The 14974-nt window shown below is 44.3% G+C and overlaps 1 protein-coding gene across 1 annotated transcript; it reads left to right on the top strand.

Moving 5' to 3' along the window:
• The first annotated feature begins 2513 nt into the window (after positions 1–2513).
• On the top strand, positions 2514–9423 carry LOC119380305 (uncharacterized). The gene is made up of 2 exons (XM_037648979.2): positions 2514–2910; positions 5205–9423. Exons 1-2 carry the CDS (start codon positions 2514–2516, stop codon positions 6728–6730), a joined length of 1923 nt encoding a protein of 640 aa, XP_037504907.1. The 3' UTR covers positions 6731–9423.
• Positions 9424–14974: the final 5551 nt, after the last annotated feature.

The following is a 14974-nucleotide window of genomic DNA, read 5'->3' as shown; positions in this document are numbered from 1 at the left end:
CGCCTTGGTCAACCGCTTGTGCGGGGGCGGATAAAGCCTCCGCTCTAGTTTATAATGATTGATGATGTCGTGAAAGGACACCAGCCCATCTCTCGCGGATCTCCCCGGAACGGGCGGCTCACCTGCTCGGCTGACGAAACCTCGAGCATTCAGGTGAGCCGCCTCGTTTCCAGGGTTTCCAGAGTGTGCTGGTACCCAGACAATTTCTATTTCTCGAATTTCTCGCCCCGCGGCTCGGTGCAGCAGTCGTGCGGCGGTGACTGATATTCTGCCCCTCGCCAGATTTCGAATGGCTGTTTTCGAATCACTGAGAATCGGGTCAGACTGAGAATTAGTGATAGCTAACGCCGCTTCCTCAGCAGTTTCTGAGGAGCGGGTTTTGACTGATCCAGAGGCGACCAAGCGTCCCCGCCTGTCCACCACCACAATCGCAAATGCAGGTGATAATACACGGCGAAAACCAACTGCAGGCCCAAGGTGCAGCTTCATATAGTGGAGAGCACCAACTGACAAACTCAGTACTATGCAACGTTGTCCATGGGCTACATTACATCCCTTAGTGGGCGAATATGATTGGACAGGTGCTGGAGAGGGGTGTGAGAATTGTTTTTCGAAATGGAGCATCTGCGCAGCGGGAAACACTGTGATATTTGCAAAATGTGATCGCTGTAGCTTTCTGTACAAATTGTCCGGCTTGTTTGGGAGGTGTAAAACATAAAGTCGGAGCCTGTTTACTGGCCCTTTAAGAGCTGTGTTTATGCAACAGCTTTCATATAACATTTCTCTGAAATGCTCATGAAGTGCAATTGTGAATGTCAGAAACTGCGTGCATATAATGGGATCACATAGTGAAATGGCAGAGTGACATATAAAAACACTTTGCAGTTGCAAAACCCTATAGTATTTGGCAAAACAGTAGGTAGTTGCAACCACAAGACACATTACTAGTATTCACGTTTGACGATTTTCATCTCAAATGATTAAATTTTGCTCCTTGTCTAGCTTCTGCTAGGGATGGCTTTCAATTTCTTGTTATAATTGCAACAGTCATGCTTTCATGTGGGGATGTATCATTTGTAGAAAAACTGAAGCCAGAATGGGGCAATTAGTAACTGCACAAAACATCACATATTTGTGATAGTGCAGAGTGAGCAATCTTTTTGTGCATACCCTTTTGTAGTTTGCTTCAGTGAGTCATGGACAGAAATCAAGAAGGCATTTGTAGTGGAATCTATCTAGAAAGCAACATAAAATAAGTCTGACAGGAAAGTTACAAGACAAGTGCCAATTTTGTTGAGGTGGTGTAGCGTGAAGCAGGACAAGGAACACAGACGATGAAGACAAGTGTGTACTGCCAACTGAAGGTTTATTTCCTACAGGCATTTATAGAAAGAGCAGAAAAAAGAAGGAAGAACATAACAAGGAATGCAAAATGCAACATACCAAAAAACCCCCTCATCACTCGCCGTTCCCATTGATGTCTTATAAGGCTATGGATGGCTCGCTTAAGCATGGGCATTCTTCACGTGCCATGTGAGCTGCTTCCAAAATGATGCGGGTGCAGCTGCATGCACTACAATGTGTGGCTAGCCTGTATGGCTAGGCTGTATGGCAAGACTGTATACATTGTATGCAATGTATGACTGGCTAGTCATATATTGTAGCGCATGCGGCTGCTCCCCCACGTTCAACCAAAAAAAGGTGATTTTCTTGCACATAGATAATCGCACCCGCATCATTATGAAAGCAGTTCACATGGCACGTGAAGAATGCCCATGCTTAGGCAAGCCATCCACAGCCTTATCCCAAAGGGAGCTGGCATTCCTGGAAGACATCAGTGGGAACGGTGGGCAATGAGGGGGTTTTTTGTATGTTGCATTCCGCATTCCTTGTTATGTTCTTCCTTTTTTTTCTGCTCTTTCTGTAAAGGCCTGTAGGAAACAAACCTTCAGGTGGCAGTATGCACTTGTCTTCATTGTCTCTGTGTTCCTTGTCCTGCTTCGTGCTACACCACATTAACAAAAATGGAAAACCAAGTAGCCCAAACCACTACTCTGCTGGTGCTAACACATTTAGAATTGACCCAGCCTTTCACTCCACATGCTTTCTGCTATAGGAATATCTTGTGTGGCAGGTTCTCATGCTTTAGATTCAGATCAAATATGTTGTAATGACAAGAGAGACAAAAGACCCATCTCTTTGAATACCTCTGTTGAATTTCCCGCGTTCAGCCTTCAAGAAGACGAAGACGAGTTTTGGGCTAGCGGGCGCGTGAGCGCGTTCTACCAGGAACGAAGGAGCCATCTTGACGTTCTGGGCTCATGCGGACGCTAATAAACGTCTGTTTGAGCTTGTAAGTCCGCGTCGGCTGGTTTTTGTGCCACATATTTTACATTTGGTGCCGTTAAACCCGGGAGGCGACAGCCGGGAGCTACCGTCAAGGGACATCGCTGGTGGCTACTGACTGGAACAACAGCCGCGAACTACAGAGGCCAACAGATCAGCTGATCGCCATGGACAGGCTCAAGATGAAGAGGACCACGCGACGGGCCCAGAACACCAAGCTTATACAAGAGGCAAGTGCGCTACTTGAGAATGATGACGCGACAGTGCGACAGATCGACTCGATTTGTGAGATGCTCAAGAGCAATAACGAGGAGCTGAGGAAGATTAATGATGAAATGGAGAGCCACATAAGTGACGAGGCATTCGAGGCCGAATACGCTACCGTAATTGAATATGAGGACAACGCGACCCGCATCTTAGCCGAGCTCCAGAGCAAACGCCGCCAGCATAGCGAAACATCTCCAGTGTCACCGCACATCGAAGTTCGCGACGTGCCAGCGTCTATGGGACCTTCTGAAAGGCCAGGAGCCAAGTTACCAAAGCTGACGATTAACCCTTTCGCTGGTGACTTGTGCAAGTGGAGCGAGTTCTGGGAGCAATTCGATCAGGTCATCAACCAGAACGGCAATCTTTCAACTAGCGACAAATTTAACTACCTGAGGCTGTTCTTGAAAGGAGACGCAGCGGCAGCTATAGTGGGGCTTCCTACCACCGAAGTATGCTACGAAGACGCGTTAGGCATCCTGAAAAGACGTTTCGGTGGCAAAAAGCGCTTGGAGCAGGAGTATTTCTCAAGACTTCGAAGGCTTACTCCTGTGCGTTCTTCCAACGAAGTGGCCAAACTCCGCAAGTTATACAGTGAAATCTCGGTATAACGAACTTCAGGGGACCGCGGAAAAATGTTCGTTATTCTGAAAGGTCGTTATAGTGAAAGCCCAAAAATTTACCATAACAATAGAATTTCAGTAACGCAAACGTCCTACCTTTGCAACGGTACGTCCTTGAACTCGTTTCTCACAACAATGCACACGTGAACGTCAGACAAGGTACGTTTATTTGAAATAGTCCGTGATCGTTTTTTTGACGGGTGCAGCACAAACTCTGCGTCACGAACGATTCTAGACCATCCGCATTTTTATCCGCCGCTTCGGTCGCTGTTCCGCTTTTTTCTATGAATATGCGGAGTTTCCTCAAGTAGTCCAACGCATCTGTGGCCGACACGGACTCGTCGCGATCTTCGGGTGCTACCGTGACATCGTCGTCCATGTCATCGCTGCAATCCTTTAAGGCCCAACTGCATGCACGCGAGTTTGAGCGACGGCCGACAGGATTTGCTGTCGCGGAGGGCCATCCATCGCCGTCGTTTGTCACAGGGGTGCAATCGCGAAACGATGCTATTTCCGATTCCACACGGCTGGCTGATCGCGCTGATAACGCGGACGGACCGTCGTTCTGACGACTGGCCAAGCGCGAAAAGCACGAAAGGCATTGGAATCTGAAATAGAATCGTTCCGCGATAGCATCCCAGGTTTCTGGAAAGCCAGAAAACATAGCTTGTCGCCCGGAAGTGAGCGATATCCAACAACATGGCAGCATCTCTGACCCTTGCTTCGGTTGCAATTTGCTCGTGATGCTTCCAATCGGCGCGTACTTCAAGGAATGCAAGTTATAGACTACCTTATTTACAGCCCCATCTCACGCGGAGAGCGAGGCAGCGGCCGTATTTTGTCGTTATTTATGATCGACGGTTCGTTTTGATGTTTCGGTGGTAGCTTGCTGCATTGGTGGTAGCTTGCTGCAATGTCAACATCGTCGTCGTGTGAGGTAGCCCTTCTCCCTGCGAAGCAACGATGTGAGGCGCTGCGGCTTTTCTTAAACGTTCTATGACAGCAAGAGGAAACGTTGTCGAGATGCGCCTCGTGGACTAACCCCAACATAACGCAGTTTACAAAAAAGTGCGACGTAGCGTAGGCAGCGTACGCTTCCGGGCGCCCCATGGGATCACAGCAGATACTACTGCCGCGGTTAAACATAAGATTGCGAAAAAAGGAAGTCCCGAAACGCTTTTATGGCATCTTTATCCCAAACAAGACAATAATAAATTTGGCATGTCATTCGTCTACTCTGTAATTCTTTTTCGTAATTTGCCTGCGTGCGCGCAATAGTTTTCAATCGAGCAGCGCGATGGAGCCCGTTTGTCGCATTCGCTCGAAAGTCGCGTGCTATGCATGCGGTTGGGCCTTTACAAAACCTGATGCGTTGTCGCCTCCGCAACGAAGGGGAAAAAAAAAAAAAAGTTCTCCGCCCGCGTCTTTCTCCTCCCGTGCCATCTCAGGTTTTAGCGGGAGGGCGTCCGCTCTTCGCGCTGCGTCGTCTGCTACCTTACAGCTCCGACCGCCATGACCGATACACTGAAATTTAAGAATCCTCGCATTTCGGGATATAAGTTCGTAGTACTGAGGTGTTGTTAAGATTACACGGGAATTAAATAACGATCGTTATTCTGAAATGTTCGTTATTCTGAAGTTCGTAGTAGTGAAATATTTTTACATTGAAACTATAAGCAGTCGGCACGGGATTTCTTAAAAGTTCGTTAATTTGAAATGTTCGTTAATGTGGTGTTCGTTGTAACGAGATTTGACTGTATGACCATGTGCTGATTAACACGCGGGGACTGGAGACGCTTGGCATCAGCAAGTCGTCCTTTTCATCGATGCTGTGCGACGTTCTGCTGAGGGCATTGCCACGTGACATCGTCGTGGCATATCATCGATCCTGCGCGACACAACCTGAAAGCTCCAACAACGTTCAGCATGACACGGAACTAGAGCGTCTTCTTCACTTTGTCTCTATTGAAGTGGAGAGCCTCGAAAGGAGTGACTTTGCAGAAGAGAAAGGATACGACGAGGCGACTCATCCTAAAGACAACGAGAGTCCCCACTTTCACAGTGCAGTCCCAACGTCATCAGTACTTCACCTTCACTGTCAAGTTGCTATAACTGCAACGAACTCGAGCTGCAATTTCTGTAAATCGACGCAGCATTTGACAGAGTCATGTAGCATGGACTTATCGCTGCAAGAGAAGAGGAAACTTCTTTCTGCCGACATGCGGTGCTTTCGATGCACATGTAAAGGTCACCGAGCAAGAGATTGCAGGCGTAGAGTCACATGCTCGGGCTGCAAAGGTCGTCATGCAACCACTATGTGCGACCCAGATAAGCTAAGGCGAATGCAGCGGGAAGACATCAAAATGACCGGAGAAGTTTCCAGACCAGGAAACGAAAAAACGCTGACTACCGTGAAAAAGCGTGGGTGGACCTCACAAGGCAGCACGGATCCCAAATCATCAAAGACTTTTCACTCCCGACTAACGGACATGACCACCCAACTCGAAACTGCAGAAGAATTCCGCGGAATCATCGGCGAGGAAAAAGGAAGACTCCAGCGATATGAGACCCGACTCGGAGAGCGTGTTCCAACACGCAAAAGTCAGATGCTGGAGCCGGCCTTTCATGCTAGCCAAAAGCGAGTCATCCAGGCGAAGGATTACGCACTGCATGAAGCTCAAGCTCTAAGAAACGTGAACGAGCAGGCCACTTCAATGGAAACTAAGATGGCCGAGCTGCGACTGAAGTTGCGCGAGGAGCAGACTGCTCGTGAGCGGGAGCACAGAGCCCATGAAAACAAGCTGAAGGAGCTTCAACGCTTGCTTTCTGAGAAGCAAACTTTTCGTGAGAACATTGAAGATAATCTGGAGAAAGTCGTGAGAGAAGCTGCTCAGGCACACATGACCAAGGAGTACGAGTCCAAAATACAGAAGTTGACCCAGGATTTGGACGGGGTGCGCAAGCGGCTGCGTGTGTCGGAGGAGAAGCTCACGCTGATTTTCCCTGTGCTGCTCAAGATGCAGCAGTTGGGCATGGAACAATGCGAGATTGAGTTGGAGAAACAAAAAAGACAGCCAGGACATGTCATGGAGCACCAGCAGACGATGAGAAGAGAGACAGAAATGGGTAGCCTGGAGAATCGTCTAAAGGAGTTGTCTCAGGCAGGAAGAACACATGATTGGTTGCGCATGCAAGACTGTGCTGCCATCCAGCAAGTTCAAGAGCGTCCCTCACTGCCCACACGAGAAGACGCAACCTCATCAAGTGCTGCAAGAATCGGACCCAAGAATACAGAACTGCCTTCCCAGCAAATAAAACCTGAACGTGAGGACATCGCTGGACCGTTATGGCAACAGGGGCCTGCTGCTGAAACCGTCGAAGCAGCATGTGCTGAGAGCCCTATGGACCTGCTCGCCTACATCTGCGAGCTGGCAGGAGAGGACGTCCTCAGTCTCCACGCCAAATGGCGAGAGAAGCTTTGGCATGTGAAGGATTAGCTCGAAAGGTAGAAGGCTGACGAATACACCTCAAGGCCATATCGAAGAAACGGAAGCATGAACGCGTACAGAGGACTTCTGGAGAATACAACACCGAAAGCGCCTGACCATAAAGACGCGACACCATTGCGCGGCCGGGAATGTGTTGAATTTCCCGCGTTCAGCCTTCAAGAAGACGAAGACGAGTTTTGGGCTAGCGGGCGCGTGAGCGCGTTCTACCAGGAACGAAGGAGCCATCTTGACGTTCTGGGCTCATGCGGACGCTAATAAACGCCTGTTTGAGCTTGTAAGTCCGCGTCGGCTGGTTTTTGTGCCACATATTTTACAACCTCATTGCTTCATATTCTTACTCCCTTTTCTTGTTTCTGTGCCTTTCCTCTTTACAAGTTATTTCGTCTGTGCATCATACTGCATTCATTTCAAAATTTGAGATTTCTCCATGTCACTTGCACTACCTTCACCACCATTCTGGTTTACAAGTGTAGTTAGCACTGAACTCTAGCCACTCACGCTGTGGGAGTTTTAAATTGTGCCATGTAAAGGGGTCCTGCAGCACCTTTCCAAGTCATCATAGAATTGCCTCATTAATGAAGTTAATTGCCTCATGTCTTGGCATGCTTTTTCGCATCTTTCATCCCGATGAGCGTGTTGGAAGCTACACAGGGAGATGACAGAGGGGTAAGAAGTTAAGTTAGCATGCATCACGGCCTTCAGAATTTTCAAATTTTTTTTATTTGAGCGTGTTGGCTGCCACTACCACTTCAAACGAGCGCAGTGCCAGCACGTGACAGCCACAGCCCTTGGCAGCCATTGGCAGCCACAGTACCTACAGTGTACTACTATGTCACTATACATGTATACATGATGCAGAAGTGGGACACAGCTGTAGTGCTTAAGTTATGCCAAGCTGCGTAAGTACCTGGTGTGCACTGGCTTTGTCCTGCATCAGCTTGACGATGGATAGTAACCAAATCCAGGTTGCTTATATTGAAGTGGTTTCAATCGGCTAAAAACCAAGTGGTATCTGCCAAGGCGTCTAGCTCACGAGGTGTACGGAAGAGACCTAGTGTGCACTGGCATGTGTACTAGTGTTGTAAAGGTGATGATATGCATTGTTAAGCACCATAGTAGTGGGCCTGGTACAAGACAGGTGACTGGCTCAGGCTTGTGTTGTTTGAAAGGACATGCGCATAGCACACCGGGTGCCACCTCACATGAATGTAGGTGAAATCGAAACATTAAGCGGACAACCGTCAGTCATGACCAGAAGTGCAATAATGGGATACTTTTTTTGGTGTTTTTGAATATAAAGACATATATTTTATTTGTTGAATTCAAAACAAACAGAAGAAATATTACCGAGGATGTTTTTCGCAAATCATGGTATCAACCAATACCCTTGTCAATTGTCACTCCTGCTTGCTGTGCAGTTTCCTAATGGGAGAACGAGTGATTTTCAGCTGTCTTTGACTTGAAGTTGTAAATTCACGCTACATGCAGTGCAGTAATAATGTGAGCCTTGACTACAGATCAGCATTTGCGGGGACCCTTTAAATGTCACTGCATGAATACATTCCATGACCTTGAACTTCACAGCCTCATGTAAAGTGCTCAGTCTGCATATGGGATTCAAGCACATAGCCTACAAAGACAGCTCTGTTGGGACACTGCAAAGAACTGGAACAGGGCTGAACTCTACCTTTGCACATAGTATACATATGTTTCCAGAAATGTGCCCGAAAATTCTCGAAATATAAAAGAAATGCGGCATTTACTGGCTACCTTTATAACTACTTTTTCTATGGTGGCAAGCATCTTAAAGATGACTGGGGACATTAATTACAGTATTAATTATAAAAAATAAAATTATTACCTTTTTACTAATTCAAGGAGACGGGCAGTTGGGTCAAATGGGACCAGTCTTTCCCGCGAAGAGCCCATTGCTGCGTTACTTCCAAAAAGTAACCACTGGTAATTTTTGTGGTGTGATGAAATTCAGCCAAATTCACTGCAAAACTGAAACTGAAACAAAATGTAATTATATAGGTAGCAAGCAAATATCGCGTTTCCCTTATTTTTGAGGTTTTTTGGACAAATTTCTTGAAACACCCTGTATGTGTCTGTAGCTTCACATTGTCATGTGTCAAACCCAATCGGTGCTTGTGCTGCTTCAGTGTACTGCCTTTTTGCATGTAACAATGTGCTGAAAGCACTGGACTGGGTTTGACATTGCATCTTCAGAGAGTAATAAACATGTCATGATGTCAGGGCTTGCCTTATGAAATGAACATATTAAAAGCTACTGCCAAATTATGGTTTAAATGAGAATGGGCACGTAATTTTACTAAGCACATGCTCACAAAACAGCACTTTCATGTCATTGAGAAAACTATTCACACATTATTTGGTGAAAAATGTGTTTTAATATCCAAGCATATAGTGATTCTGTTTAAGATGTGTTTTGCATTGTTTTCATTTTGTTCATAGTCTGGAAGGCCATGTGCAAAGTGAAATATTAACCACATAATTTGGAAGAAATTTTAATGTTTTCAGTAGTGTCTTTGTGGCCAGTGTATACTTGTAAGTTTGCATACACTAGGCTTCTGATTCTGCCTCTATACTGTAATCAATTTGATACAATAAAGAATTGCTGAACCACTTTTAAGTTTTGTTGTGAATAATATGAAGTCTCACAGAGCCACTGCACAGTTCATAAGAGGTGTACAAAAAGAACTTTTTTTAGCTTAAAAATTTTGTTTGCTCTTTTTCATTAATACTTTATTGCCCTTGATATTCTGGTACAGTTGCACCCAATACAAGTTGCAACATGCTGCCCGCTGCCAAAGCAGTGCCGACACTGCATGGTGGCGATGACATAGAAAACAATCAGTGACATAAACACTGCTTCAACTACTGGTATTTCCAAAACCAATTTCACATTTGCCAGTGTTAAAGTATAGGCTTGGGGACCCTTCAAACATGGTGACCATGCTGCAATTCGTATTGAGCGCCACTGTACATGTTCTCTGCCAAATAAGCACAACGCTAGTGGGTAAGTCACAAAAACTGGGCCAATACAGCTCTACTTTTTAATAATAAACTTTGTATTCCTTAAGGCAGGAGTAAGGGAGTATTGTTAAACTAAGAAAATCTTGTGTCACCTCTTCTTTCACCTGTCTTGGCTCTCTTGTGCTGTGAATCATTCATAAAATTTATGCAATGTTGTTAGCACTAAGGTAATGTTTAACAGGTTTTGTGAAACAGAATTTAAGCTTTTGCAAGCATTTGATTAAACCAGGTTTTGACCATTAGCTTAAAATTCGTTGCTGGGCTAGTTGGTTCATAGTCTTTAGTAGTGGATAGCACAGATTCGACACAGGACCAAGAAAGAAAGAACATTGAAGCACAGGACAAGTGCTACTCTCAACTAGTTGCGCTTGTCCTGTGCTTTATTGTTCTTTCTTGGTCCTGTGTCGAATCTGCATTATCCAGTATATTTTACTATTAGCCCCCTGTTATTCTCGTAATGCAGGTTTGAACCTGTCTCACATGGCTGCAGTAATTGCCAGAGCACTTTGAAAATACTTGAAATCAAATATGCCATTGAATCAGTCTTTGCATGCATTTTTTTACAGTGAGTGGGATTTGAACCCAAGCACACTGCGTGACAGTCAAGTATTCTACCACAGAGCCATGCCCGTGCTTGAAGTGGCTTTGCAAAAGTCTGTTTACAGGCGTCATGTTTGGCAAGGAGTCTTGTTAACAAATGTAAATTAATATAGCGTGGTAGAAGAGTTAAATAACATCAGGCATCACACAATGCGAATTGTGTAACGAGTGCGTGGTTTAAAGCTTCCCACCCGGTACAAAGGACTCAGTCAATTTTTCATTGTCATGTGCCACAGCCTCAACAAAGTGCATATGATGCCTTGCAGATGCGTAGTGGATACCTTGCTTCTTCGCAGAATGATGAGTAATGGCATACTGGTGCTTTCCTACTTTGCAGAATTATGATGATTTATTATGTAGTGCGTAACTTGCAAGTGAACTTGCAGTAGCCTCCTCAAGATAGTTTATGACGGGCTCTAGAAAGGCCGCTTCTCCAGCTTTTGCTGTGACTGTGCTGTGTGTGCTGTGCAGAGGCCTGGCATTCCTTTCCTTTAACTTCTGGGGCTTTATGTACCAAAACTACGTATGATTATGGGGCATGTCATAGTGGGGGGCTCTGGAATAACTTTTGACCACCTGGTGTGCCTAAATCTTAATGCGCATAGACATTCAATGTGGCCGATGTGGCTGGGAATTGAACCCATGCCCTTGTGCGAGCCATAGTTGCTGAGCCACCATGGTGGGCTGATGCATTTTTTTGAAATAGTAAAAAAGTTTCTTTTATTATTGTTATTATTATAGCTACAGAAATCTTATACAATAAAAAGTATGACTTTTTAAAACACTCATAAACGCAACATTTTACATAAGCTGCGAACAAATACATTGTACCCATCCACTTCAAATACTAATGCTGGGATATGCATAATACAGCTTGTGACTGGGTTTACTGTCGTGTGATGGTATTCAGTCAGAGTATGGAAATACATAAGGAAAATGAGCATTGTTGCCTCTCAAAACACACATGTACCATTGCCAATGGTGGACACAATAAATGAGTACTATACTGCAGCCTTACGGAGTGGTCCAAGCATAGGTTGGCAAAAAAAATTGGAGCTCACTCGGACTCACTCAAGAAATGCATTTTGCTCTGAGGGCTCACTCGGAGTCTGACTCACCAAAATTTTCCTCAACCGGACTCACTCGGACTCAAATTCACCAACATGTTACTCAGCCGGACTCATGCAGACTCAGACTCATGACTTGACCTGAGTGAGCATGAGCGAGTAGACTAATAAGTCCGTTTGTGTAAAATTAGCTTTTTCAGTCATGGTGTTCAATGCTTTTTAATGACAATATCTCACATAATCGTTGCTCTACAATATGCATTGTGATCTTGTACATTCAAATATGAGTTATCAGTGGTTTCAATCCAATAAGGACATTTTCATGAAATACACAACTCACACAGGATATTTTTATGAAAAACTTCCTGTGAAAGTCTTATAATTTTTTTAAAATGCTTCATGCTTCACAGAGACCCAATTCTTTCTCATTGCACACTTGGGCTACCAACCCTCTGAACTCTTTCTGCTAATTCTTACAAGCTAATTTTTATGCAACAAGCTAACAATTTGAAAGAACATGCTGCCATTACCAATGCCAACCTTGTCATATTCATGTAATAGCTGTGATGCTTCCTTCAATAAGGCACAGTTATTTACTTAAATGAGCATTCTTTTGCCGAACTGTATTATGCGTTCTTGTAAATATTTTGCTTAATTGAAATTGGTTTTGGTATCCCTATCCTGTTTGTTTAGGTACATGCTTCTTTACAAAACTTAGTTCCCAATGGAATAAATTTAATTGCCTGATTTCAAATAGTTATGCTAAAGTCAGCAAAAACAAACTTGGTGCTTTGAGCATTGAATTTTGGGTTAAACATGAAGTAAAAAGCATCTGTAATATTTGACCAAAATAAGTACCAAAAGCATAAAATGTTATGTGCTTCCAAAAATATTTTTAACATTTAATTTATTAATTTATTACAGCCTCAGCTCTGTCACTATTACAAAGGGGAGTGGCAATGAAAAAAAAAAGAGTAAAAACAAAATTGTACAGCATAGTTGTACATAGCACCAACAATAAAAGTGCAATAATAAATTGCATAGTACAAACCATTAAAAATATATAAAAAATGGGTATTAATACAAAATGATCAAATAGTATTTATAAAAAGTAACAGTACAAAACTAAAATGAATGTGAAGCTTGAATGACATTTTATGGGCACAGGAAAAAAAGAGTGTAAAGCATCTTTAAAACTGTAGGCTGAGCTATAAAGCAGTAGAGGCGGCTAGGTAAATCCTAATGTTCAGATGTTTATGGAATGAAAAGAAGTAAAAAAATTTGTGAAGATTACAATACTCCCTAAGGCAAAATTTGAGTGCAGCTCTACGCATGTTTTCATTTCGCAATATACTGAGGCAAAGAATTGGAGAGAGATGTATGTATGTACAGTTATGGACAACTCTTTTTTTTTTATTTCTTAGTATTTACTTTTGTTCTTTCTCTTATTTTTAAAATTCTAACTTTTTGTCACTTATTTGTTATTTATTTTTCATATCTTTTTAAATTTTCAGCTTTCGTGGCACGAACCGCAGTTACAGATGACACTTTATTCTTATTTTACGGCGAACGCCTTATATGTCTCATGAGCCTAAATATCCAGCTTAGTTGGCGCACAAACTGCGTGCTCATTTCGTCTTTGCAAAAGCATCAAGCCAAGGCAATAACGAAGAAGCATAAGGAGGTCTTCAAGAAAAACAGTTGAATTTAAAAATGGATTCATCTGTGAACTTGCACATGTGTCTTAGTGGGTTTCAAGACTCACCACATTCGTAACGTGCCATCATAGCATGCAGAACAAGTGGTGTCGACATAAGACTTTGAAAACAATGCCAATGGATACACTTATAATGAATGCCTAACAGCTTTCGCTTTAAGTTGTCTTCGAGTTAGTTAAAGGCCAACTCCGGCAATTTTTTGGCCATGTCAAAGTAATGGTGCTTTTATGTTCCTGAGAAGCTCCTGTTACGGGCCCGATAGCACAAATACTCGGCAAATTGGAGAATAATTTTAAATAAGCAAAAAAGCGCAACACCGAAACCGAAACCCAACCGAGTGTACTGTCTACGTATGACGTAGACGTTGTTACGAACGAACCGGAAGTCGTGCAAGGCATGCCGGTCACGCCGGCGCGGAGTATGAAAACAGTGACAGCCGGGACGACCAGCGAAGCGCCGGCCAAACCAACGCTGTCTGTTGCCTTGTGCACAGCAGACGCTCGCTGTAGCGGCCGAAGCACCGAAGTTAGCGGTGTCCTCGGCTGCGTCACTTCCGCCGCCTTCCCAATACTGACGTCACAGACGCAATGTTGCCAATAATTGTGGGAAGCCAGGAGGGCGTTTGCAGACAATCTTTAAAATTCATTTGCAAACAATCTGCGCATGTCTCAAGCCTGTAATTTGGCATAAACAACGGAAACGTGCAAATGAACGTACCCAGCGAATTTCATTGAGATCCATCGACCTTGAACGAAAAATCGCCGGAGTTGGCCTTTAAGGAACCCAGCGATTTTTTTAATTTCTTATTTTTCTTTGCAAAAAATTTTTTGTTGTTTATATCCATTGGGTTTTATGGTTTGGCGGCAAAGATTCCAGAATAATCCATCCGGCCTTGGCAAAAGAAGAAGAATGTCACACGGAATTCTTTCTTTGGGGGCTTTGTCCCTTGGACACAGCGACGAGAAGGTTCTTGGTGCCTTACAGGAGTTTCTTAAAGGGACCCTGAAACGGTTTTGATGATTTCATATAAACGCATTGAGCCAGTAGAGCAAGTCCTAAGAATAGTGTGCAGACCGATTTAAGTTCTCTGTGTCAGCTGTGTAATTTAATACGTCTTTAAACACGTCAATCGCTACAGATCGCAGTGGCCCAGCCAAACGAGTTTTCAACTTCCCGCATCCTTTCTATGTAGCATTGTTTCATGTTACTTAGCACCAGTGATCGATCTGATTGGATATGTCCAGTCTAGGTCACTGAACATCCGGCAGGCAGCGAGCGTCATCTGCCTGTGTTACAACATGTTCCGTGTTGACGTGAGCTGCGTGACAGTGTTTATCTCAAAGTTTTTTTCCTTGGACCCTATGAATTGCCCTAGCTGAGTTGTGTGCTGCAAATCTAGCGATTGGCGACTTGTAAAGCTGCGACATCATGCAAGGCTTGTAAGGCATCTGGCGAGCAGAGTCGCTTCAGCTCATTGCTGCAGTGAGATTTGGGCTCTTGCTATCCGATCAACTCCAGGATCCACACATCTGCGGCTGCAACTTCGTCCCTGAAGACACAACCACATTGCCCGAGTTTATGCTTATCGTTCTCAAGTACTTTTTGTTTGTCCGCATGCCTTTGCAGGTTGTTGCCATACAGGAGAATAAAATAATGGCTGGTAGTGTGGCGGCACCTGGCGGAGCAGATCTCAACCACTCCGCGCACTGCTGTCACCAGTGAAAGCTGGGTGTTTGATGAGTTGAGGGGACAAGATAGGAGTGAGGAGGGTATAGTTCATATAATTGCCC

The sequence above is a fragment of the Rhipicephalus sanguineus genome, chromosome 1, assembly GCF_013339695.2.
Source record: "Rhipicephalus sanguineus isolate Rsan-2018 chromosome 1, BIME_Rsan_1.4, whole genome shotgun sequence".
In the NCBI taxonomy this organism is placed as follows: domain Eukaryota; kingdom Metazoa; phylum Arthropoda; class Arachnida; order Ixodida; family Ixodidae; genus Rhipicephalus; species Rhipicephalus sanguineus.
The sequence above is the reverse complement of the archived record's forward strand: the minus strand, read 5'-3'. Positions and strand labels throughout refer to the sequence as shown.